The sequence below is a fragment of the Crinia signifera genome, chromosome 7 (assembly GCF_055691185.1).
Source record: "Crinia signifera chromosome 7, ASM5569118v1, whole genome shotgun sequence".
Lineage (NCBI taxonomy): Eukaryota > Metazoa > Chordata > Amphibia > Anura > Myobatrachidae > Crinia > Crinia signifera.
The window spans coordinates 36,735,248-36,761,592 of NC_139223.1; the positions used below are offsets into that span (position 1 = coordinate 36,735,248).

General features: G+C 44.4%; 1 protein-coding gene across 2 annotated transcripts in view; it reads right to left on the reverse strand.

Annotated features, from left to right (window-relative positions):
- RGS11 (regulator of G protein signaling 11) overlaps positions 1-26,345 on the reverse strand; it is a 158,867-nt gene that overhangs the window by 21,199 nt on the left and 111,323 nt on the right. For both annotated transcript variants that reach the window (XM_083152826.1, XM_083152825.1), the window contains exons 11-17: positions 24,986-25,047; positions 22,760-22,873; positions 21,500-21,615; positions 15,821-15,908; positions 15,137-15,275; positions 6,919-7,001; positions 6,020-6,146 (exon numbers count right to left, since the gene is read on the reverse strand). In XM_083152826.1, coding sequence (XP_083008952.1) covers positions 6,020-6,146; positions 6,919-7,001; positions 15,137-15,275; positions 15,821-15,908; positions 21,500-21,615; positions 22,760-22,873; positions 24,986-25,047 — 729 coding nt within the window. The remainder of the gene's footprint in view (positions 1-6,019; positions 6,147-6,918; positions 7,002-15,136; positions 15,276-15,820; positions 15,909-21,499; positions 21,616-22,759; positions 22,874-24,985; positions 25,048-26,345) is intronic.

Below are 26,345 nucleotides of genomic sequence, written 5' to 3' on the forward strand. Positions count from 1 at the left end.
GTATCCATGAGCCCAGGACAAATCATTCAATGGTCGGCGACACATGCAAGGGGATTTGTCTCCAGTATAAATCCCCTCGCATGGGGGGGGAGGGGGGATGGACGGACTACAGTTGGGGCCGCTGATGACATTAGCCGCGCTCCCTCCGAATGCCTGGGGAACGCCTGCGTTTTCTGGCGCACTCCCATCCGACAATGGCTCCTGCGGTGAATTCGCAGCACAGTGAACATTTCTGAATCGAGCCCCATATCCGAGCCCCAGAATTGTGTTTGGCCTGTAAACAGACCCAGAAACTACAACAAAAATGTTGTGCGTGAATAATATATTTTAGTAACATTTTCCTTAAATAACTAACTAGCCGTTCTTCAGTTTATTGTTCCCTTTCCTGTAAGATAAACATTCCTGTTCCGAAATAAAGAGGAGACAGAACAGAACGCCCCGCAGGAACCAGAGGCCGCTCGCTGCTATGGATATTTTGTCAGTAGTTTTAATGCATCATTTCTGAATCTGAGAAAACAGCCTTTGTTGGGAAGAGCTGATACCGCTTCCTGCCAAGATGCAGCTCCCTGGGGAATGGCCCAGGAACAGAATGAGAACTTGCGCTATGAGAGGCCTGGGAATTGCTGCATTCAGACAACGAAAATAATCTCTTCCTATAAATGTCTCACCCGCTCCATGGTGTTAGCCTGTGATCTGGAAGCAAAAATTCAGAGTAAATGCAATATTTAGTATTGTACCAGGGGTTGCAAATACTGATTCACTCCAATTGGCCAAACGAGTGGTAAATCTTGACAGCAGACAATCGTATCTATCTATCTATCTATCTATCTATCTATCTATCTATCTAATTAGAGGAGTTAGAATTACCCTGTAGGGGTAGAGTCAGGGCCGTTTCTAGAGGCGGACAAGCCATGCAGCAGCCCGGGGCGCCGCACGGCTTGTCCGCCTCTGAAACAGCAAGGGCGCCCGGCAGTCTCCCCCCCAACACCCCGTAGCCGCCGCTGTCTCCCCGGCCGGCCTGACTCTACGCTGGAGAGGGGAGGGGAACACATCGTGCGTCTCTCCGTCCCCTCGCTCACGTCACTGGGCTGCCGCTGTCAGCCAATCAGAGCTCGGGCGTGAGATATGAATGGCTGACGGCTCAGCTCAGGTACACACACTGAAGGGGAAGGAGAGAGGCACGATGCGCTCCCCTCCCCTCGGAAGCAGCGGAGACAAAGTGAGTTTGGCACTGTGGGGGCATATATTTGTGTCACTGTGGGGGCATATATTTGTGTCACTGTGGGGGCATATGTGTAGCACTGTGGGGGCATATTTGTGGCACTGTGGGGGCATATATTTGTGGCACTGTGGGGGCATATATTTGTGTCACTGTGGGGGCATATATTTGTGTCACTGTGGGGGCATATATTTGTGACACTGTGGGGGCATATATTTGTGTCACTGTGGGGGCATATATTTGTGTCACTGTGGGGGCATATATTTGTGTCACTGTGGGGGCATATATTTGTGGCACTGTGTGGGCATATGTGTAGCACTGTGGGGGCATATTTGTGCCACTGTGGGGGCATATATTTGTGCCACTGTGGGGGCATATATTTGTGTCACTGTGGGGGCATATATTTGTGGCACTGTGTGGGCATATGTGTAGCACTGTGGGGGCATATTTGTGCCACTGTGGGGGCATATATTTGTGTCACTGTGGGGGCATATATTTGTGGCACTGTGGGGGCATATATTTGTGGCACTGTGGGGGCATATATTTGTGGCACTGTGGGGGCATATATTTGTGTCACTGTGGGGGCATATATTTGTGTCACTGTGGGGGCATATATTTGTGTCACTGTGGGGGCATATATTTGTGTCACTGTGGGGGCATATATTTGTGGCACTGTGTGGGCATATGTGTAGCACTGTGGGGGCATATTTGTGGCACTGTGATGGCATATATTTGTGGCACTGTGGGGGCATATATTTGTGGCACTGTGGGGGCATATGTGTGGCGCTGTGGGGGGATATTAGTAAACGGCATCAGTTGTGCGGCAGCGGCACATGGGGCATAATGTGTAATGGGCATTACGATGTGGGGAGTATTGTGTAATTGCCATCACAGTGTGGGGTCTAATGGGCATCTTGGTGTGCGGTGTAATGTGTAATTGTCATCACGGTGTGCGGCGTAATATGTAATCGTCATCACAGTGTATGGCGTAATGTGTAATTGGCATCACGGATAAATAGTGTATAATGATTTAAGTAGCCTGTCATTGTTTGGCCTTGATCTGTGAGGCGTACTAGGTCACTGTGTGTGGCCTTCAGCCGGCCAACTTAAGTGCGGGAGGACAATGACAATTCCTTCGGTAACCAATGTCTGGTCATGCAGGTTGCAAAAGTGTGATATAAGGTCATTGTTTTCCTGCTAGACCATGCATTACATTAAGCCACACCCCCCTTTTAAAATTAAGCCACACCCCCTATTTCACAATTTCTATGATACCATGTTATGTATTGGGGTGGGGGTGGGGGGGGGGGGGGCGCATTTTTATTTCTTCGCCCTGGGAGCTAAATTGTCTAGAAACGGCCCTGGGTAGAGTTAGCGTTAGGCTGCGGGGGGAGTTACAGTTATGCCGTGGAGGGAGAGTTAGGGTTAGGCTGTGGGAGGAGGGTTAGAATTAGGCTTTGGGGGAAGATTTGAGGTGAGGCTGTGGGTGGGTTTTAGGGTTAGGCTGTGGGCTGGAGGATTAAGGTTAGGCTGTAGGGGGAAGATTTAAGGTTAAGCTGTGGGTGGAGAAAAAGGGTTAGGCAGTAGGTGGTAGAGTTAGGGATAGGCTGCAAGGGGGTGGGGTGGTTAGGGTTAGGCTGCAGGCTGGAGGTTTCAGGTTAGGTTGCGGGGGAGAGTTAGGGTTAGGCTGTAGAGGGAGAGTTAGGGTTAGGCTGCTGGAGGAAGAGTTAGGGTTAAGCTGTGGAGGGAGAGTTAGGGTTAAGCTGTAGAGGGAGAGTTAGGGTTAGGCTGCTTAAAGGGAGAGTTAGGGTTAAGCTGTAGAGGGAGAGTTAGGGTTAAGCTGTAGAGGGAGAGTTAGGGTTTGGCTGCTGGAGGAAGAGTTAGGGTTAGGCTGCTGGAGGAAGAGTTAGGGTTAAGCTGTGGAGGGAGAGTTAGGGTTTGGCTGCTGGAGGAAGAGTTAGGGTTAAGCTGTAGAGGGAGAGTTAGGGTTTGGCTGCTGGAGGAAGAGTTAGGGTTAAGCTGTGGAGGGAGAGTTAGGGTTTGTCTGCTGGAGGAAGAGTTAGGGTTAGGCTGCACAAGGGTTAGAGTAAGGCTGCAGGGGAAGAGTTACAGTTAAGCTGTGGCTGGAATGGTTGGGGTTAGAATGTGGGCTGGTTAGGGTTAGGCTGTGGGGGGGGGGAGATAGGGTTAGGCTTAGAGTACATCAGTGTTAACATGCTGAATGTTTACACGTTGCATGTCGACATTAGGATCACTTCAAAATTCTCACAACAACGTGATAAATGTTAATAATACACACCAAAACTCCTTATAGTATATATATATATATATATATATATATATATATATATATATATATATATATATATATATATATATATATATATATATATATATTTTTTTTTTTTTTTTTAAACAGCAACAAAAGTGCCCCAAAATTACTGGAATATACAACAAGACCGTCACTAGGTCCATGCTACCTATTGCTACCGATATGTGTGCACCACTCAATGGGATTGGTCTTCGCCTCGTTAGTGCACTGGACACCAGACTACAGCCCAATACTGCACCACTGCATAAGGTTTATGTTTTAATTATTATTAGAGACTATTATGCACAACTAGGGTCTGTGAATGCTTCCGACTTGATGCTAATTTGCAGTGAATGCACAGTGAGTGCCCCATACAGAACTGGAGCAGATTTATACAGTATTCATTATAGCAGCTACGATAATTGGCTGAAATCTATTTTCTCCCGGAATTCTGGCGGGAATAGTATCAATGTTTTATCACATGGAATAGATGAAGCTGAGTGCACAGATCTGGGGACAGATATGAGTATTAGAATTGACTCTGTATATTATAACAGGAAATATAACGAGAAGCGTTTCCTTGTGTTGCTATGCAACAATTGACACACCACAGGCAGCCATGTTTGTAGACGCACATGGCTAGGCAATAGAAAATAAAGTCAAAGAAAACAATTTGTGGTGAAATGCTAATTCCTACCAAAGTTATATTTTTCGTTTTGGCAGGACCAGATTAACAGAGGTGGAGTACGGCCCCAGGGCTAGATTCTCTAAGATTCAAAAGTGATAAAATGGAGAGTGATAAACAACCAACCAATCAGCTCCTGCTTGACAGTTTTCAAACACAGTCAGTGACATGACAGGTTGGAGCTGATTGGCTGTCTGTTTATCACTCTCCATTTTATCACTTTTGAAGCTTAGTGCATCTGGCCCTGAGTTTGAAAAATGTCACACAGGAGCTGATTGGCTGGCTGTTTATCACTCTCCATTTTATCACTTTTGAAGCTTAGAGAATCTGGCCCCCAGGCCTCTACATAAGAATAGGCCCATCATCATCACAGCATGATGATGACCAGCCCCCTAGATGTCCATGCGGTGGGCCATAAATCATTAGCCTTACACTTATATCTTTATCTTCCTCACAAAATGTGTTTTTTTAATTTTACATACATGTACTGTACATAGGTAGACATTGGATCTTATAGTATAAGGGCTGTACACCCTACATGGCACTTACCACACACACATACACACATCACTGGCCACACCCAAACATCACTGCCCACATCCACACATCACTGACACACCCACAAATTACTGGCCACACCCACGCAGTGCTGGCAACAGCTCCTTCGCTTCTTCCAATAGCGTCTTCATTATTTTTCGGTCCATGTGACCCTTATTCCAGCCACTTCCATAACTGACTGTGTGCTATGGATGGGGTGATTCAGTGGATCACCCAACATGTTTATATAGTTCAAGTTTTACTCTTTTTGGGTTTAAAACCGTAAGGATTCAGGGTTAGATGTATCAAGCTTCAAAAGTGATAAAATGGACAGTGATAAACAACTAGCCAATCAGCTCCTGCCTGCCATGTCACAGGCTGGGTTTGAAAAATGACAGGTAGGAGCTGATTGGCTGCTTGTTTATCACTCTCCAATTGATCATTTTTGAAGCTTGATACATCTGGCCCTCATATATCTTGCTTGATGGATCACCATGGGCTTGCTGTCTCATTCAAAACAGTAGGGGGTTAGCAGATAGCTAAGGAGACACGTTATTGTATGACAGCTGGTGAAGCCAAGTCTCCTACCAGACTCCTAGGAGTCTCTGGGCGGGATGTATTAATATACATCGCTGCCCGCCCACCGTGATGCCAGCGCATATGTACTAACACATGCGGCTGGCATCGTGGTGCGGTAACGGAGACCCCCCGCGATACCTGTACTGTGGTATGCGGGGGGTCTCCATCTCTTCCCTGCCGCCTCCTGCTCCCCTTACACCGGGGACAGCTAAGCAGGCTGTCCTCGGCGCCTCCTCCTCCCCCCTGCAGCCAGAAGGACGTCCGGCTGCGTTACTAGGGGGAGGAAGAGCTTACCTTCCGGGTCCAGAGGACCTGGACTAAGGTAAGCCAGAGGGAGGGGACAGGGGGGTCAGCGGGTTTGCTACGGAGGCATTGGGCGGCGAATAGAAGCCCATTGCAGTATCGGTGCGGCCGGGTTTTAATGCATAGGAAAATGCGGTAAACTGGGGGTTTTACCACATTTTCCCCTTAGTACATCCCGCCCTCTGGGAGTCCATGTCATCAAATTCCACCTACTGTGAAACGCGTCAACTGGTACCTACAAGTGGATCCTTAATGCAACTCCTTGAGAGGACATTAGAAAGTCGCCAAATGTATTTTCAGGTGATACAACCTTTCCAACAAATGTCATTTTTGAAAGAAAAAGTGTGAAAAATGATTGACGACAATGTAAAAATGACGCTGGCACCTGTGAAACTGCAGCTGGTGAGGCCGCTTTGCTGTCTCCATCCATCCTTGACTCTTGATCTCCAGGAGGAAACAGGAAGGCCGGACTGGGACTGGAATGGCGTTGTCTTCTCATGAACGGGAAAACACTGCAAGGGAAACGGGGGATACAAGAAAAGACGTGACCAATCAAAGTCGCCCACTGCTGTGATATATGCCGAACACATCGGGACAAAAGAGGTAAGACGCCTCCTAGTGTTCTGAATGACTGCAATACCCCCTGTACAACACTGCGGAATATGTGTGCGCTATACAGATAACTGTTAATAAGTAATGTTAAGTAATAAATCAATAGTATCAAAGAATGACACAGCCACGGAGTATATGCTAAGCCATTTCCCCAGGGACACGCTAGTGTGTTGCTGTAGTGCAGGGGTCCTCAAACTATTTAAATCTGGGACCCCATTAGACAATAAAAATTATTACGGGACCCCATCAAGTGAATGCAGAAAGTCATCACATCACATGTAGTCAGCAGACAGCACATACATGGCAGCATTGTGGAGGCACAAAATGATGGGAGGAGTCTAACATAACAGATATTTCGGACTCCTTGAATCAATGACTGAGATTAGAAAAGTCATCAGCCTGATGGTCAGCAACATGGAGTCGTGACCCCATGCTGAGAAGGTCAGGACCCACAGTTTGAGAACCGCTGCTGTAGTGTAACACATACTCATTAAGAAGTTCCTGTGTTCGCTCTGTAACACTCCTGTGTATGCCCTGTGACACCCATGCGCTTGCCCTGTGACAGTCCTGCCCTTGCCCTGTGACAGTCCTGCGCTTGTCCCTTTGACACGCCTTTGCTTAATATTGCGCCAGGTATAACCCTGAGACACCCCCATTGTACACTGTACTGACCCCTTCCTTGTCTCCGGTGGGATAAAGGCTTGGCCGAGCAGGCTCTTGTACATTTCAGACTTCAGATATCTGGGATATGAATCCTGGAAGGCAGAGGAAACATTGTAACACACAGGAGTATACTACTTACCAAACTTACTATAGGGACTGTGTAACACAACATTCTAGGACTCATGCAGAGCTGAACATATCTAGTGATGGTGATGAAGGTATCACATTAGTCTGGTGAAATAAATACATACACATACAGCAAAAATACACACTTAGCGGGTGATTCTTTAATGGAAAAAAAACCGTGCACTGCAGGTGGGGCAGATGTAACATGTGCAGAGAGAGTTACATGTTAGGCTGGCTGATAGCAGTACGTTTGCAGGAGGTGTGTACAAGATTATCAAGGTTATTTACGGGAGCAGATGACAATCAACCGTTTGCTTCTAAAAGCCGGAAAGCAGACAAACATGGGCATTCAGACATGGGGCATCGCCAGATTTTTCTGGCGATGCCCCCCGCCGCGGTAACCCGGCAGGGGATGCTTAGAGCATCCCAAAATGCAGTAAAAACCCCGATAACGGGGTTTTTACCGCATTTTTTTGCTTAGAGAATCTCCCATGTGTGGATCTGAGCCCTCAAACATCACAATGGACCAGAGAGTAGCTGCCAGGAGGAAGAGACAGGAGCCCTACTATGAAGTGGGAGATTGTGATCTTAGAAAGTGCAGTACTGCTTCAATTATGTTTGTGTATGATATGTTTAACCTTTTCCTGACCACTTATCTTATTTAAATATTTGAAGCTGCCTATACTATAGACCATCTCTACTGTTAAATATTAATACTGTATTCCATACAGTATCCAGTGTACAAAAATACTAATTTGCAGGGCTACTACCCCAGACTCCCCTACTTACTCTAATGTGCTGCAGAGTGGAAGATTTTGGATTACATTTGGAACCCCCCTCTAAAAATCCTGCGTTTGTCACTGTAACCAATTTGCATAATGCTAAACAGCTTGAATACTAATGCGACTGACTACTGCTGACTAACCCTGTATCAAACGCTGCTAATTGCGCCTGACTTATTGCTGGTGTAAATGTAAAGACTTAACAACTGTAATGATAAAAAAGCACAGTGACCCTCTTTATGTATATGGCATATATCTGCTACATTTGGGATGGGTTTGGGAGTGTGGTCCCCCTCATGTTGATATGGCTGGTCTGCTCCAGGTTAGCACACCCTAACACTTTATTAACACTTATTTTTTCCTATCACATTGTATATATTTTGTCTTTTAATCACACCTTCACTTCCCTACATAGCACCTATGTGCTTCTTATTAACCCCTACTAATTTTCATTTGTGTGCTGCCCTGGAGTACTCAGCCTGTGTCGGCATGATGGGGCCCACACCCCAGACCCATACCCAGTATTAGGGTCCCCCAGTGACAGAGATGCCTTGACGTACGGCATTGGGGCATAGCCCTATATCTGCAGATATACGCAACCAAAATCTCTGTGTTATACGAGGCTGAAGTTAGCTTCTTATTCGGCCAGCTTCTTATTCACTTCTTATTCAAGCTCCAGCTTCTTATTCACTTCTTATTCAAAGTCCAGCTTCTTATTCAGGAAAATCAGTCTTGCAAGGGTTAATGAGTATTGGGACACAAATTTGACACCTGATATCATCAGAGGGGTGTCACTTACATGTGACCCAAGTGTATTTTGCCTGGCACAACATTAATTTGGGCATGAAATATGCTGGCAAAATATGCACATGCACAATATTTAATGATTTGAATAAGTAGCTGTAGTTTTACAAGGGTTAACCAGTCTTGGGCCACAAATTTGACACCTGAAATCAACAGAGGGGTGTCATTTACATATGACCCAAGTGTATTTTGCCCGGCCCAACGCTGCTTTGGGCATGAAATACATGGGCAAAGTGGGCACATGGACCATTTTATCATATTGAAAAGGCTGCAGTTTTGCAAGGGTTAACGAGTCTTGGGCCACAAATTTGACACCTGAAATCAACAGACGGGTTACACTAGCATATGATCCAAGTGAATTTTGCCTGGCCCAACGCTGGTTTGGCCATCAAAAATGCGGGCAAAGTGGGCACATTCACCATTTTATCCTGTATCATTTTGAATAAGTAGCTGTAGTTTTACAAGGGTTAACCAGTCTTGGGCCACAAATTTGACACCTGAAATCAACAGAGGGGTGTCATTTACATATGACCCAAGTGTATTTTGCCCGGCCCAACGCAGGTTTGGGCATGAAATACATGGGCAAAGTGGGCACATGGACCATTTTATCATATTGAAAAGGCTGCAGTTTTGCAATGGTTAAAAAGTCTTGGGCCACAAAATTTACACCGCAAATCAACAGAGGGGTGTCTCTTACAGATGACCCAAGTGTATTTGGCCTGGCCCAACGCTGATATGGGCATGAAATACACGGGCAAAATAGGCACATGGACATCATAATGTCTCATTTTGAATAAGTACATGTCGTTTTGCAAGGGTTAACGAGTCTTGGGCCACAAATTTGACACCTGAAATCAAAAGACGGGTGTCACTAGCATATGATCCAAGTGAATTTTTCCTGGCCCAACGCTGGTTTGGCCATCAAAAATGCAGGCAAAGTGGGCACATTCACCATTTTATCATGTATCATTTTGAATAAGTAGCTGTAGTTTTACAAGGGTTAACCAGTCTTGGGCCACAAATTTGACACCTGAAATCAACGCCCAAATCAGCGTTGGACCAGGCCAAATACACTTGGGTCATCTGTAAGGGACACCCCTCTGTTGATTTGAGGTGTAAATTTTGTGGCCCAAGACTTTTTAACCATTGCAAAACTGCAGCCTTTTCAATATGATAAAATGGTCCATGTGCCCAATTTGCTCAGGTATTTCATGCCCAAACCAGCGTTGGGCCAGGCAAAATACACTTGGGTCACATGGAAATGACACCCCTCTGTTGATTCAAGGTGTCAAATTTGTGGCCCAAGACGAGTTAACCCTTGTAAAACTGCAGCTACTTATTCAAAATGATACAGGATAAAATGGTGAATGTGCCAACTTTGCCCACATTTTTCATGGCCAAACCAGCGTTGGGCCAGGCAAAATATACTTGGACCATATGCTAGTGACATCCTTCTGTTGACTTCAGGTGTCAAATTTGTGGCCCAAGACTTGTTAACCCTTGCAAAACTACAGCTACTTATTCAAAATGAGACATTATCATGTCTATGTGCCCATTTTGCCCGTGTATTTCATGCCCAAATCAGCATTGGGCCAGGCCAAATACACTTGGATCATCTGTAAGAGACACCCCTTTGTTGATTTCAGGTGTAAATTTTTTGGCCCAAGACTTGTTAACCCTTGCAACACCGTAGTTAATTCAAAATGATAAAATGGTCCATGTACCCACTTTGCCCATGTATTTCATGCCCAAACCAGCGTTGGGCCAGGCAAAATACACTTGAGTCACATGGAAATGACACCCCTCTGTTGATTCCAGGTGTCAAATTTGTGGCCCAAGACGAGTTAACCCTTGTAAAACTACAGCTACTTATTCAAAATGATACAGGATAAAATGGTTAATGTGCCAACTTTGCCCACATTTTTCATGGCCAAACCAGCGTTGGGCCAGGCAAAATACACTTGGACCATATGCTAGTGTCACCCTTCTGTTGACTTCAGGTGTCAAATTTGTGGCCCAAGACTTGTTAACCCTTGCAAAACTACAGCTACTTATTCAAAATGAGACATTATCATATATATGTGCCCATTTTGCCCGTGTATTTTATGCCCAAATCAGCGTTGGGCCAGGCCAAATACACTTGGGTCATCTGTAAGGGACACCCCTCTGTTGATTTGAGGTGTAAATTTTGTGGCCCAAGACTTTTTAACCATTGCAAAACTGCAGCCTTTTCGATATGATAAAATGGTCCATGTGCCCACTTTGCCCATGTATTTCATGCCCAAAGCAGCGTTGGGCCAGGCAAAATACACTTGGGTCACATGGAAATGACACCCCTCTGTTGATTCAAGGTGTCAAATTTGTGGCCCAAGACGAGTTAACCCTTGTAAAACTGCAGCTACTTATTCAAAATGATACAGGATAAAATGGTGAATGTGCAAACTTTGCCCACATTTTTCATGGCCAAACCAGCGTTGGGCCAGGCAAAATATACTTGGACCATATGCTAGTGTCACCCTTCTGTTGACTTCAGGTGTCAAACTTGTGGCCCAAGACTTGTTAACCCTTGCAAAACTGCAGCTACTTATTCAAAATGAGACATTATCATGTCTATGTACCCATTTTGCCCATGTATTTCATGCCCAAATCAGCATTGGGCCAGGCCAAATACACTTGGGTCATCTGTAAGAGACACTCCTCTGTTGATTTCAGGTGTAAATTTTGTGGCCCAAGACTTATTAACCCTTGCAAAACCGTAGTTAATTCAAAATGAAAAAATGGTCCATGTGCCCACTTTGCCCATGTATTTCATGCCCAAACCAGCGTTGGGCCAGGCCAAATACACTTGGGTCATCTGTAAGAGACACCCCTCTGTTGATTTGCGGTGTAAATTTAACCATTGCAAAACTGCAGCCTTTTCAATATGATAAAATGGTCCATGTGCCCATTTTGCCCATGTATTTCATGCCCAAACCTGCGTTGGGCCGGGCAAAATACACTTGGGTCATATGTAAATGACACCCCTCTGTTGATTTCAGGTGTCAAATTTGTGGCCCAAGACTGGTTAACCCTTGTAAAACTACAGCTACTTATTCAAAATGATACATGATAAAATGGTGAATGTGCCCACTTTGCCCGCATTTTTGATGGCCAAACCAGCGTTGGGCCAGGCAAAATTCACTTGGATCATATGCTAGTGTAACCCGTCTGTTGATTTCAGGTGTCAAATTTGTGGCCCAAGACTCGTTAACCCTTGCAAAACGACATCTACTTATTCAAAATGAGACATTTTGATGTCCATGTGCCTATTTTGCCCGTGTATTTCATGCCCATATCAGCGTTGGGCCAGGCCAAATACACTTGGGCCATATGTAAGCGACAACCCTCTGTTGATTTGCGGTGTAAATTTTGTGGCCCAAGACTTTTTAACCATTGCAAAACTGCAGCCTTTTCAATATGATAAAATGGTCCATGTGCCCACTTTGCCCATGTATTTCATGCCCAAACCTGCGTTGGGCCGGGCAAAATACACTTGGGTCATATGTTAATGACACCCCTCTGTTGATTTCAGGTGTCAAATTTGTGGCCCAAGACTGGTTAACCCTTGTAAAACTACAGCTACTTATTCAAAATGATACATGATAAAATGGTGAATGTGCCCACTTTGCCTGCATTTTTGATGGCCAAACCAGCGTTGGGCCAGGCAAAATTCACTTGGGTCATATGCTAGTGACACCCGTATGTTGATTTAAAGTGTCAAATTTGTGGCCCAAGACTCGTTAACCCTTTCAAAACTACAGCTACTGATTCAAAATGAGACATTATGATGTCTATTTGCCCATTTTGCCCATGTATTTCATGCCCAAATCAGCATTGGGCCAGGCAAAATACACTTGGGCCATATGTAAGAGACACCCCTCTGTTGATTTGAGGTGTAAATTTTGTGGCCCAAGACTTTTTAACCATTGCAAAACTGCAGCCTTTTCGATATGATAAAATGGTCCATGTGCCCACTTTGCCCATGTATTTCATGCCCAAACCTGCGTTGGGCCGGGCAAAATACACTTGGGTCATATGTAAATGACACCCCTCTGTTGATTTCAGGTGTCAAATTTGTGGCCCAAGACTGGTTAACCCTTGTAAAACTACAGCTACTTATTCAAAATGATACATGATAAAATGGTGAATGTGCCCACTTTGCCTGCATTTTTGATGGCCAAACCAGCGTTGGGCCGGGCAAAATTCACTTGGACCATATGCTAGTGACACCCGTATGTTGATTTAAAGTGTCAAATTTGTGGCCCAAGACTCGTTAACCCTTTCAAAACTACAGCTACTGATTCAAAATGAGACATTATGATGTCTATTTGCCCATTTTGCCCATGTATTTCATGCCCATATCAGCGTTGGGCCAGGCAAAATACACTTGGGCCATATGTAAGGGACACCCCTCTGTTGATTTGAGGTGTAAATTTTGTGGCCCAAGACTTTTTAACCATTGCAAAACTGCAGCCTTTTCGATATGATAAAATGGTCCATGTGCCCACTTTGCCCATGTATTTCATGCCCAAACCTGCGTTGGGCCGGGCAAAATACACTTGGGTCATATGTAAATGACACCCCTCTGTTGATTTCAGGTGTCAAATTTGTGGCCCAAGACTGGTTAACCCTTGTAAAACTACAGCTACTTATTCAAATCATTAAATATTGTGCATGTGCATATTTTGCCAGCATATTTCATGCCCAAATTAATGTTGTGCCAGGCAAAATACACTTGGGTCACATGTAAGTGACACCCCTCTGATGATATCAGGTGTCAAATTTGTGTCCCAATACTCATTAACCCTTGCAAGACTGATTTTCCTGAATAAGAAGCTGGACCTTGAATAAGAAGTGAATAAGAAGCTGGAGCTTGAATAAGAAGTGAATAAGAAGCTGGCCGAATAAGAAGCTAACTTCAGCCTCGTCTGTGTTATCTGATTATTATGAAGTTATGTTTCACTCAGTGTGCAATTGGGATACCAAATGTTTTTTCCTAGCCAGAATTGCCCCTCCCTTTTGGCACCTGAGTGACACACCTCTGATTGAGCAGCTTACCAACAAAAGTGTTGTACATTTGTGGAGCCCCAAGGGAGAAGTGCAGATATCATAACTCTGAAAGCAGGCAAAGCTTTTTATTGCTATTCCGTGCATGGTATGTAGCTAAGTTGCCGAAGGATAAAATACCAACGGACAGAATCCCCACAACCAAATGCCGACGGTCAAAATACCGACAGGTACAGAACATGACAATTGAAATACAGACAACATCAAAATACCGGCAATCAAAACGCAGACAGGTACAAAACACTGACGCAACACAATGCCGACAGCCAAAATAATGACACAAATAAAACCGAATACAGTTTTTCATGATTTTTTTTACACAAAAACCGACTTGTTCATACTTTACCATCTCTGTTGTCATAGAGGGAGTATATAACAGTGTGCCGAGCGCAACGATCCATGCGAGGGGACGCAGTCCACTAATACACTGTCCATGGCAACATTGCAACTGTGTCGGCATTTTAACACGTTCGGCATTATGGTCATGTCGGTATATTGGGTGTTGGCATTTCAAATGTCGGTATTATGTACCAGTCGCTATATTGACCATCGGTATTTATACCCAGCCGGTATAACAGTGTCGGCCAAGTGATTGTCGGTAGTTCAATAGTCGGTAAATCATATTGAACCACCGTGTGTAATATACTGTATTAGAATTTTTTTAAATTCAATAATCTTTATTTGTTTTTCAGGAGAGAGCAAAAAGATCTTAGAATTTGTATTCATTTATATAAATTGTATTCTTGTAAATACACATACCTGTTTTGATCTAATAAACTATATATAATGGGAAAGCACAGGTCTCCTGATATCCTATGTGTAGAGAGTATGAAATAACTAGGATTTTATTGACTTTTACACCACTGAGTGCAGTCGTTATTTTATTTGTGTGTTTTTCTATTATGTTTTTGGGTATTTTTTTACAAATCCTTGACTCACCTACTGCTAGTCTTCATTCTAGCACCCTGCTCCTTGTAAAATCCGTGTAGTTCCTCCTTCCTGCCTGGGGTGTCACTCTCTGCTGTGGTGATTCTACAATAGTCTGGTTTGTATCTCAACATTGAGATACAAACCAGACTGTTCTTGAAGTACAACAGCAGACAGCGACACCCCAGGCAGGAAGGAGGAACTGCAAGTATTTTACAAGGAGCAGGGTGCATGAATGATCACTATACTGCTATAGTATTTATTGTTTTATTGGAATTAGCGGCGGAAGTGGTACTGGCGGCTGACTATACCTGAATTACCAAGATACTGTATGAGGGGGCGGCCATCTCTGACGGAGCCTGAGAAAACTCCACTTGTTATGGGTCTCCCGTACATGCCAGTAGAGTATGCAAGTATGGGGTTCATGCTGAAAATCCCAACTCTGTGAAAGGTAACAGCACTGGCGCCTTGTGAGAACCCACCTTTTTCATCAACATGTAGATATGCATTTGGGCATCATCTAACACAAAACGATGAGGATTCTTTATACCTTCTAATGTCTTCTCCATAGTCTTGCTGTCAATGTTTACCGAACGTGTTGCTCCCGGGGCCAAAAACTGCCTGGACGAGGACGGAGAGTAAGATGGGTCAAAAATGTAAAACTCAAAACATTTGAAAGAGCTGACGTATAGGCTAATTACTTATTTAAAAACAAGAATTGTTTTGAGTGAGCTATGCATTTTTCACAAGTTATTGCTCATAAAACAAGTTATAAGCTCTGGGGCTGATTCTATAGTGATCGGACTGAATTAAGCCCTGTTCCAATGCCTTCAGCGAGAATCACACTCATACTGGTAAAGGAAAAGGGGGGCTGGCGGGGGCAAACGCCATCCCGGAGCAAGGGAACACCCAAGGGTGTCCCCATGAAAATTCTTGGGGTGGGCAGCAGATGTCACATGACGTTCGTCAGGGCGGTGCTAAGTGTTAAGCCGCTCGATAAGCAGCGACCAACCGCTGCTTAGATTAATGAATCAGACCCCCTGTTCTCTGCCCAAAACTGGGCACTGCAGAGTTAAAAAAACTTTATTTGCATATCCAACTAATAATGGACATCAGTAATTATGTCATAGAAAGAGAAATATGAAGGTAAAACCCACGCTACTCACTCATACACAGAACGCACAGTCGACGCCACTTTTGACTGTTCCCCGTAGCGTAACTCCTCACATGCCTCCCAGAAACACAGATTTTCAGCTGGAAAAAAAACACAAAATTATAAATAAAGTGCCGTCAACACAGCAAACAATGAAAACGTTCTACATACTGCACTGTAAGGAAACAATTTCTTATCACATTTCACTGCTATTCTTAGCAGTTGTACAGTAGAACAAAATTAATTTTCAGCTGGTGCTGGCGAGTACCTGCTGCACGTTCCAACATACAGGAGAAAAAGCGTGTGGGTAATAAAACCTGTGGCCAAGCAGAGCATTTCAATGGCAACAGCAGCTGAACATAGGAGTACAATATGGGGGACCACCAAATCCCGCCTTACGAATGGATGGCTGGCGCCACCTATCTGCAAGAGTGACTCGCTCGCAGCATCCTGAGAATGGATCGAAAGATGTGGAAGGTGCACGCCAGGGGCAGAAGTCTGGGAGGCAATGGAGTCATCTGCCGCCGGGCTCCTGCTCCCAAGGGGGCACCTCTCCTCCCCTGAACGTTTAAATCAGTTAATTGAAAGCCATTGATCTCCCTTCTGTAGATGAGTTCTGAAATATATACAGTATGTGTTCTCTCAATCTCTCTCTCTCTATATATATATGTGTGTGCGTGTGTGTGTATAAAACACATATTTCAGAACAGACACATATTATATAAGGTTGTGTGTGTGGGTGGGGGGGAGACCAATATATATCTTGCCTACGGGCAACTTTGACGAACTTACACCACTGGTGCACGTACAGTTATGGCCTGGTACATCGTGGCTGCGTTGCGCATACAGTGCGCCATGCAAATCGCGCCTGGATCGCGCCTGCTCCTTGCGCTATAGTCCCGTTATAGATCGCGTTATAACGTAACGTAATCTTGTAAATGTAACCTGCACTTACACTCATTGACCACCAGATGTCACTTTTCCCAAACAGTACAGCGCATGCGTAAAAATCTCTTCTACAAAACAGTGGCCGCCACGACTTTTCGCTACGGATTTTGTCCTTACTTTACGGACAGATTGTTTTGTATTTATTCGCAGAAGCAGCTACGTACGGTCATTTATGTAATTGGTACAGAAGCCATGCTAACCTTTGCTATTGCTGGATGACTACTTAAAACATTATTTGAGGACCTACAGTATCATACTTTACACTACGGATTTTGTCCTTACTTTACGGACAGAGTTCTTTTCTTTTATTCGCAGCCGCAGTGACGTACTGGATGGTCATGAACTGTATTTGATTGGTGCAGAAGCCATGCTAACCATCTGCCAGGAGTAAAATCACAGGCAATAGTGGCCTAGTGGGTAGAGGCACGGCTTCACTATTTCAGTATCAGTAGTTCGATCCTCAGTTGATTACATTATATTTTTATTTTTTAAACGTTTTTTTTCGCAAAATAGATTTAGCTTTTCAGGTAAAACTCCTTGCCTTGAGGACCGTGTTTCGGGATTAAATTCGCTAACCATTGCTAACCAGCCACTTTTCACTACGGATTTTGTCCTTACTTTACGGACAGATTGTTTTGTATTTATTCGCAGAAGCAGCTACGTACGGTCATTTATGTAATTGGTACAGAAGACATGCTAACCTTTGCTATTGCTGGATGACTACTTAAAACTTTATTTGAGGACCTACAGTATCATACTTTACACTACGGATTTTGTCCTTACTTTACGGACAGAGTTCTTTTCTTTTATTCGCAGCCGCAGTGACGTACTGTATGGTCATGAACTGTATTTGATTGGTGCAGAAGCCATGCTAACCATCTGCCAGCAGTAAAATCACAGGCAATAGTGGCCTAGCGGGTAGAGGCACGGCTTCACTATCTCAGTATCAGTAGTTCGATCCTCAGTTGGTTACATTATATTTTTATTTTTTAAACGTTCTTTTTTTTTTTTTTAAACTAATACAGTTACAGTAGTTGGTGCTTATCAAAATCTTTCGGACTTTTCCACAAACAAAAACGATAGTTAATACCCATACTGTACATACTGTACTGCGCTACAGAGAACGTTTTTTTTCAGCAACAATAGATTTCTCCAAACTCAGACACAGACCGACACCTCAGACAATAAGATGTTGATTGCAGTCATATGTTAATTTCAGTCTGCCTTTTTGTTTCGCTGGTAATTGTACATAATTCAAATGCACCTATCAGCTTCATGAAGGATTTCCTTTGTCTCTGCCAGCATAAATTCAGCTACAGTACATTAAAATTGTCAAACAATCCAGTTTGTTTTTCTGCATCTAAACCGTGTAGAATTGCTACGGATCGTCTCTTCATCTCTTGCCTGTATACAAGCACGAGATTCTACCTGTACACCTGGACTATTCATTCTGCTGAATCCAAAGTCAAGTTGTTGCTGCTTTCGTGTTTCTACCGTTTTACCATCATACTGCCTTCCTTCCGCAAGAACACTACTGTATCTTCTCGCTGGAGCAGTAAGTACACTATACAGTAGTACAGTCATTTGTACATTTCACTGATTGCTGCATTACAGTATACAGTAAGCAGCACTACAAAACGGTCCCTGCGCGGAAGCGCTCGGTTCCCACCCTTCCCTGAATGAAGATGTTTCCCTTCTTTCCCTACTGTTCAAATGCACCCGGTGCAGAATACTGTATACTGTACAAGTGCCATTGAGAATATTGTACAATGTGTTAAAATTGCCTGGTGTGTATGGGCCGCAAATCCCCGACTAGCGATGACAGTACTCTATTAGGGTGGGCTACTGTAGGCTGCTAAATACTAGTTCTCTTCGTAATACCATTGGTGTAATACCGTAAAACACGTATTTTTTCCTCAAACGAGGGGACCGGTGTTTTTCTCATGTTTACAGACTGTTTCGCAGAGTCAGTCAGTAATAGGAGCACATGTGATACAGTATCGTGATTTTCAGCCATGTTGGGAATCGAGATGGCTGCACAGTGCAGTAGAGATAGCGCCATGTGGAATATTGTACAATGTGTTAAAATTGCCTAGTGTGTATGGGACGCAGATCCCCCGCTACATTTGCGAGGGCAGGATCAACTTTCCCTCCCCCTTACTGCACTTCTGCTTCAGGTACTGTACCATACAGTAAGTACCATAATGAACAGTGCATGATTCTCTTGAGGATCATACAGTACACACTAAACGTTTTTAAATAAATACAAAACAATCTGTCCGTAAAGTAAGGACAAAATCCGTAGTGAAAAGTGGCTGGTTAGCAATGGTTAGCGAATTTTATCCCGAAACACGGTCCTCAAGGCAAGGAGTTTTACCTGAAAAGCTAAATCTATTTTGCGAAAAAAAACGTTTAAAAAATAAAAATATAATGTAATCAACTGAGGATCGAACTACTGATACTGAGATAGTGAAGCCGTGCCTCTACCCGCTAGGCCACTATTGCCTGTGATTTTACTGCTGGCAGATGGTTAGCATGGCTTCTGCACCAATCAAATACAGTTCATGACCATCCAGTACGTCACTGCGGCTGCGAATAAAAGAAAAGAACTCTGTCCGTAAAGTAAGGACAAAATCCGTAGTGTAAAGTATGATACTGTAGGTCCTCAAATAAAGTTTTAAGTAGTCATCCAGCAATAGCAAAGGTTAGCATGGCTTCTGTACCAATTACATAAATGACCGTACGTAGCTGCTTCTGCGAATAAATACAAAACAATCTGTCCGTAAAGTAAGGACAAAATCCGTAGTGAAAAGTGGCTGGTTAGCAATGGTTAGCGAATTTTATCCCGAAACACGGTCCTCAAGGCAAGGAGTTTTACCTGAAAAGCTAAATCTATTTTGCGAAAAAAAACGTTTAAAAAATAAAAATATAATGTAATCAACTGAGGATCGAACTACTGATACTGAGATAGTGAAGCCGTGCCTCTACCCGCTAGGCCACTATTGCCTGTGATTTTACTGCTGGCAGATGGTTAGCATGGCTTCTGCACCAATCAAATACAGTTCATGACCATCCAGTACGTCACTGCGGCTGCGAATAAAAGAAAAGAACTCTGTCCGTAAAGTAAGGACAAAATCCGTAGTGTAAAGTATGATACTGTAGGTCCTCAAATAATGTTTTAAGTAGTCATCCAGCAATAGCAAAGGTTAGCATGGCTTCTGTACCAATTACATAAATGACCGTACGTAGCTGCTTCTGCGAATAAATACTGTACTAACAATCTGTCCGTAAAGTAAGGACAAAATCCGTAGTGTAAAGTATGATACTGTAGGTCCTCAAATAATGTTTTAAGTAGTCATCCAGCAATAGCAAAGGTTAGCATGGCTTCTGTACCAATTACATAAATGACCGTACGTAGCTGCTTCTGCGAATAAATACAAAACAATCTGTCCGTAAAGTAAGGACAAAATCCGTAGTGAAAAGTGGCTGGTTAGCAATGGTTAGCGAATTTAATCCCGAAACACGGTCCTCAAGGCAAGGAGTTTTACCTGAAAAGCTAAATCTATTTTGCGAAAAAAAACGTTTAAAAAATAAAAATATAATGTAATCAACTGAGGATCGAACTACTGATACTGAGATAGTGAAGCCGTGCCTCTACCCGCTAGGCCACTATTGCCTGTGATTTTACTGCTGGCAGATGGTTAGCATGGCTTCTGCACCAATCAAATACAGTTCATGACCATCCAGTACGTCACTGCGGCTGCGAATAAAAGAAAAGAACTCTGTCCGTAAAGTAAGGACAAAATCCGTAGTGTAAAGTATGATACTGTAGGTCCTCAAATAATGTTTTAAGTAGTCATCCAGCAATAGCAAAGGTTAGCATGGCTTCTGTACCAATTACATAAATGACCGTACGTAGCTGCTTCTGCGAATAAATACAAAACAATCTGTCCGTAAAGTAAGGACAAAATCCGTAGTGAAAAGTGGTTAGCAAAAATCCGTAGCGTAAAGTCTTAACGTGGAGCATTAGTCACCCAGTGGTTAAACTATGTATTGCATGGCGTGGTACATAACGCAGGACATAACGTGATCTGCAACTCGCGAGTCAGAGCCCTCAATGGCGCGTTGTAAACCACGATGTACCAGGCCATAACTGTAGCTCTGAGCAACCTAACATATGCGTGCATGCTGGGGAGGAAATGGGCGGGTAGCTGACATTCAGTGACGTCAGCTGGCCACACCTCCCCACGCGCGTCACGGCCTCATTGGCATGAGAACGCCCAGCATTGTCATGGGAACGCCCATGAAACTCTGGGTATTCCTATATGGTAATGGGGCTGCGCGATGCCCCTCTCCGCCCACTGTGTTGGGTGTATGCAGCCGGCAAACAGAATCTACTTTACAATGAGAAGATCAGTGGCCTCCAGTACATATTGTGCCACATTACAGTGCCCCTTACCATTATAACCACCACTACACACTCCTCTAACTAAAAATGTAATGTCACACAATTCAGGCTAGGCAACGACTCAGAACTAATTGCTTAGCAGGCAAATTCGGGAAATTGGTATGCAACTTTATATCCTGCGTTCAAGACCCCTCCCTAAGCCTCTGGAATCCCAGCTGTGACACCCCATTGTACCAACTATAGTTACGTCCATGGTAACAATACTGTTGCTCCCTTCTGAATCTGGATCACTCTTGGAACTAACTTAGTGCAGGTTTGTGTTTTATTGATACTCACCACTAAATTCCTTCTCCAAGAACTGTAAAAACTCCTTTCGGCCTCGCAGGTCATTCAGCAGCTCCATAAAATTAAAGGTCCATCGCTCCACCCTAACTTTAGTCGGTAACGGAGCCCTAGTGGGAAGGGTAACATGTTAGGATTATAGCATAAGTCTATTTGTAACTTATAGTTTTAAATAGTATTTTTAGTACTTTTTAAAAGTGTTTTATATTACATTTCTTGCCATTATTTGCTTGCAAATAGCCTTTTGTAACCATCGGTGGAAAAGCAAAAGTCTATGTTGTTATGTTGTTAGAAGTGGAGAGCTCTACTGCATATTCCTCAATATGGCTGCTCTGCAGATTTGGCTTCATTCCTTTGCTAAGATGGCCACCAGTGCCATTACTGCACATGCACAGCGCCATTTTGTGAACATGACATATTAGGATACAGCTGTTTCCCCTCTTATCTTCTGAGAACTGCAACCTTTTTCCGGTGAATATCGCTGTTACAGTGGGATTCCCCCAGAATTGGGGGTACCCCTTTTCCTGTGCCCCTGGATAACATTGGTGGTCAGTGCTGCCCTTTTCTAACATGTTGGCCTGAAACACGGGCCTCGGTTGATTGCTAGGCTCCGTCCCGCAGCTAATTGTTCTACCTAACTGGGACCCAGTGGCTACCTGGACTCCTGAAGAACCATACTCATTGGTGGCTCAGCAGAGTGCCAAAGTAAAGGGGCGGCTCTGCCTGTTGCTGGGTAGATTGTGGTGTAGCAAGTGAGGCCCAGGAGGAGACGGAGTGTTGGGTGCGGAGAGCAGTAAGGAGTAAGCAGTGTTGTGTTGCGCAGGGCATGCTGAGAGGAGAGGGGAGCAGGAGCTGAAGGAGAACGGAGCCCTTACCGCCAGCGGGAGACTGGCACTGAGTGAAGTCGGGCAAGAGAAAGCCGCACGGAGCCACTGTCAATCAACTCTGCCCAGCGGCAGAGAGAGAGAGAGGGAGAAGACAGGCAGCTTGGAGCGTGCAGGTGCCGAGTGAGGGCAGCAACACGAGTCCCGGCGCGCAGAAGGTGACAAGCAGCCAGGGGATTGAGGCTTCCAGTAGCAGCACCCGGCGCACAGTGACCGGAGCGGGCGGTGCAGCGGAGATCAGGGAGGTTCCGAACATCCGGCAGTTGGTAAGTTGCCGTGTAAATTCCCATAGAGATCATCAGTTTGTGTTATACAGTGTGTCTTTTATATTTTTAGTGGGTCAGTTATTCATGTTGTATACTGTACTTACATTGGTGCGTTTGTTGACCAGTACATGATGTCATCTGTGATCCATGGGTTACTGGGGAGACAGCCGGACATGATGGGGTCATGAGGCAGATACTGCTCACTGAATTTAAGGAATCTATGAAATAAATGCAAAAAAAAAAAAGTTTAACCCATAAACTCACCATCGGTAACCCTTTTGCCACACACTTTAACCAACTTAAACTTTACATATACTGAACACTAAAATAACGAGAGAGACACAAGTGCTGGCGTTTCAAATAGAATGTCAAATGTATTAATTGACAGCTATATAACTGACTATAAATGGTGGCGGCACTAAAGAACGGTCATAGAAAAGAGGGGTAAAGATCACACACACCATTCAAACATCGTTGGTGTTCAACTCTCCCATCACACCCACCCCTACGGATGGTGCAGCCCATCCCCTGTCCAGGGGCATGTGCTAACGACATATCGATGCCGGGAGAGCGCACCCCACTATCTACATATGATTTCCATATATAGAAGACCGTTCTTTACCGCCACCTAGAAAAGAGAAATAGGGAAGGGAGGGTGGGGAAATTCTGAATCAAAGAGGAAGTTCAGCTAAACTTCCTCTTTGATCTAAGCATGTACTGCTCCACCCCTGAACCCTGATTGGCTACCTATTCTCAGTCATAGCCCTAACAACTTGCTACTAAAGTGCCAGCAACTCAGGTCCCTTCGGCCCTCGGTTTTCTATGTAAACAGGATATTTGGTACTTGTTTCCTAGCACGGCGCCACCGATTTAAATTGTATCCATCGGGTTGGAAAAATCGTGTCGATCGCATCGCATTCGACCAAATCGCATGCGATGCGTTCGACCCGATTTTTACATTGGAATCAATGTAAAATGGTCCCTGAGACCTGATTTTACAATGGACCCAATGTTAAATGCCCCCCAGACCCCAATTTTCATTATATACCCACCCTGATGGGTCAAATGTCCCCCCATTGTTAACGCCACCCCACAATGAATGCCAACCCGAAGCGTGGCGAGCGCAGTGAGCCAGCGAGGGGCAGCAGTACGCGTTCTCCGACCTTTTCATACCCCCACTATCCACGTCGGTGTGGAGTTGATATCATATAATGTGGCAAGCGCAGCGAGCCACCGAGCCCGAAGCGTGGCGAGCGCAGCGCACACCGCGAGGGGATGCGCATTACTTCACAGGTATTATGCGTCCCCCTGCGGGGCTTGCTGCGCTCGGCACTCTTCGGGCTCGGTGGCTCGCCGCACTATATAAAATCAACTCCACGCCGACGTGGATAGTGGAGGTATGAAAAGGTCGTAGGACGCTTCGGGTTGGCGTTCATCGTGGGGTGGCGTTAACAATGGGGGGCCATTTCACATACAAATTACCCATCAGGGTGGGTATACAATCAAAAATCGGGTATATTGGGCCATTTAACATTGTTCCCTATGTAAAATCGGGTCCATCGCATCGGTCGCATTGTATGCCATTATAATGGCATACAATGGACCCGATTTTACATAGGAATTTAACATTGAATACAATGGCATACAATGTAAAATCGGGTTGGTCGCGTCGGTCGCATCGCATGCCATTATAATGGCATGCGATGGATGCGATTTTACAATTGACAGGAAAGCAGTAAAAAGCCCAAAATCGGGTCGGTCGGGTCCCATCGCATACCTTAACTTAAGGAATGCGATGGGACCCGATAGGCGCCGTGCTAGGAAACAAGTACCGGATATTTAGTGAGCTCTGAGAAGCTAAAAGAGTTATTTTAGGGATATCTGACATTCTACATAGGATTTCTTTTAGTTATTTGGCTGTTTTACTGTTTATACGAACAGCAACTTCAGCCAAATTTGGCTGTACGTACGAGTACACCATCGATAGGACTCGACCGCATATGGCCATGAGTTCTATGGTGGTCGGCTCATTTATCATTCGTACGACTGGAAAATAGACAACATTTTTAAGTACAGTCCTTGGGGGAGTGTTAAGGGGTCCCCCCTCCAGGGTTGAGTCCTGAGGCCGTCCCCGGCGCACCTGGGCAGCGGGTGCTGAGCGGATTTTTGTTTGTGTGAAAAAAAGAATAAACTACATTGGGTTTAATTTCCCCCATAGAGTTTTGCTTTGAACCAGGTGGACAGTTCTGTGGATCTAGTCTTGCACAATGCACGGATAATTTAAAGGAAAATAAACAGAGAAATCCTTAAAAAAATATTAGGCAGCTCACCCTTCTAAGCAGATCGAGGACTTCACTCTCGTCCACGCCATGGCTTTCTTTAGGTAGTCCAACTAACATCAAAACGACAAGAATATAGGCAAATGATGATGTAATTGTGCTTACTTTCTTTTTAATATCCTGTTATTGTCATTCACTTCTCTACCTTCCTTAGAAACTTCGTTTCTACTGATCCAGTTCCTGATCACCTCATCGATAGCCGTGATAACCGTTACCGGTTCCTAAGCAAGTTATCCGAATACCTATGATTGTCACTAATTAGTAATGACACAGCTAAATTACTTATGAGATTGTGACCCTTGCCCTCTGTACAAGTGCTACCTGCACTCAGATGGGTCTCTAACTTTGTACATTAGATGGCTGCCCAGACCCCTGCCTGGACCCACGTTTGCTCTGTATGTAAGCACTAACGAGGCTAGACAGGTGGCAGCAGCCTGGTGGGGAACAGACATACCACAAGGCCCATGGGTTAGATAGCGCCAATTGCTAGTGACATATTGTCACTACTGAAAGTGCCATTTGAAAATAAAAATCAATTTTCTATTTATCCATATAGCGGTAATTATACACCATTTCCCCAAAATATTTTATCGGTAGTAACCCTCTATATTCAAATATATATATAACTCGTGTCATCCATCCCCTATGGCCTAGCCTGACCTCAGCACAACATAAACACAACGCAACAGCATTGTCATCTATACTCCTGTCCATCAAAGCTTTGTCATCTATACTCCTGTCCATCAAACCTCTGTCATCTATCCCCCTGTCCATCAAATCTCTGTAATTTATCCTACTCTCCAACAAACATCTGCCATCTATCCCCCTGTCCATCAAACCTCTGTTATCTATCCTCTCACCCAACAAACCTCTGTCATCTATTCTTCCGTCCATGAAACCTCTACTATGTATCCTACTTTACATGAAACTTCTGCCATCTATCCTCCTGTCCAACAAACCTCTATCATCTGTCCTCCTGCCCATCAAAACCTCTGTCAACTATCCTCCCATCCATCAAATATCTGTCATCTATCCCCCTGTCCATCAAACCTCTGTCATCTTTCCTCTCACCCAACAAACCTCTGTAATCTATCCCCCCATCCAAGAAACCTGTCATCTTTTCTCCTGTCCATTAAATCTCTGTCATCTATCTTTCTCTCCAACAAACGTCTGTCATCTATCCTCCTGCCCATCAAACCTCTTTCATCTATCCTACTGTCCAACAAAAGTCTGTCATCTATTGTCCCGTCCATCAAACCTCTGCTATCTATTGTCCTGTCCATCAAATATCTGTTATCTATTTTCCTGTCCATCAAACCTTTGTCATCGATTGTCCTGTCCATCAACCCTC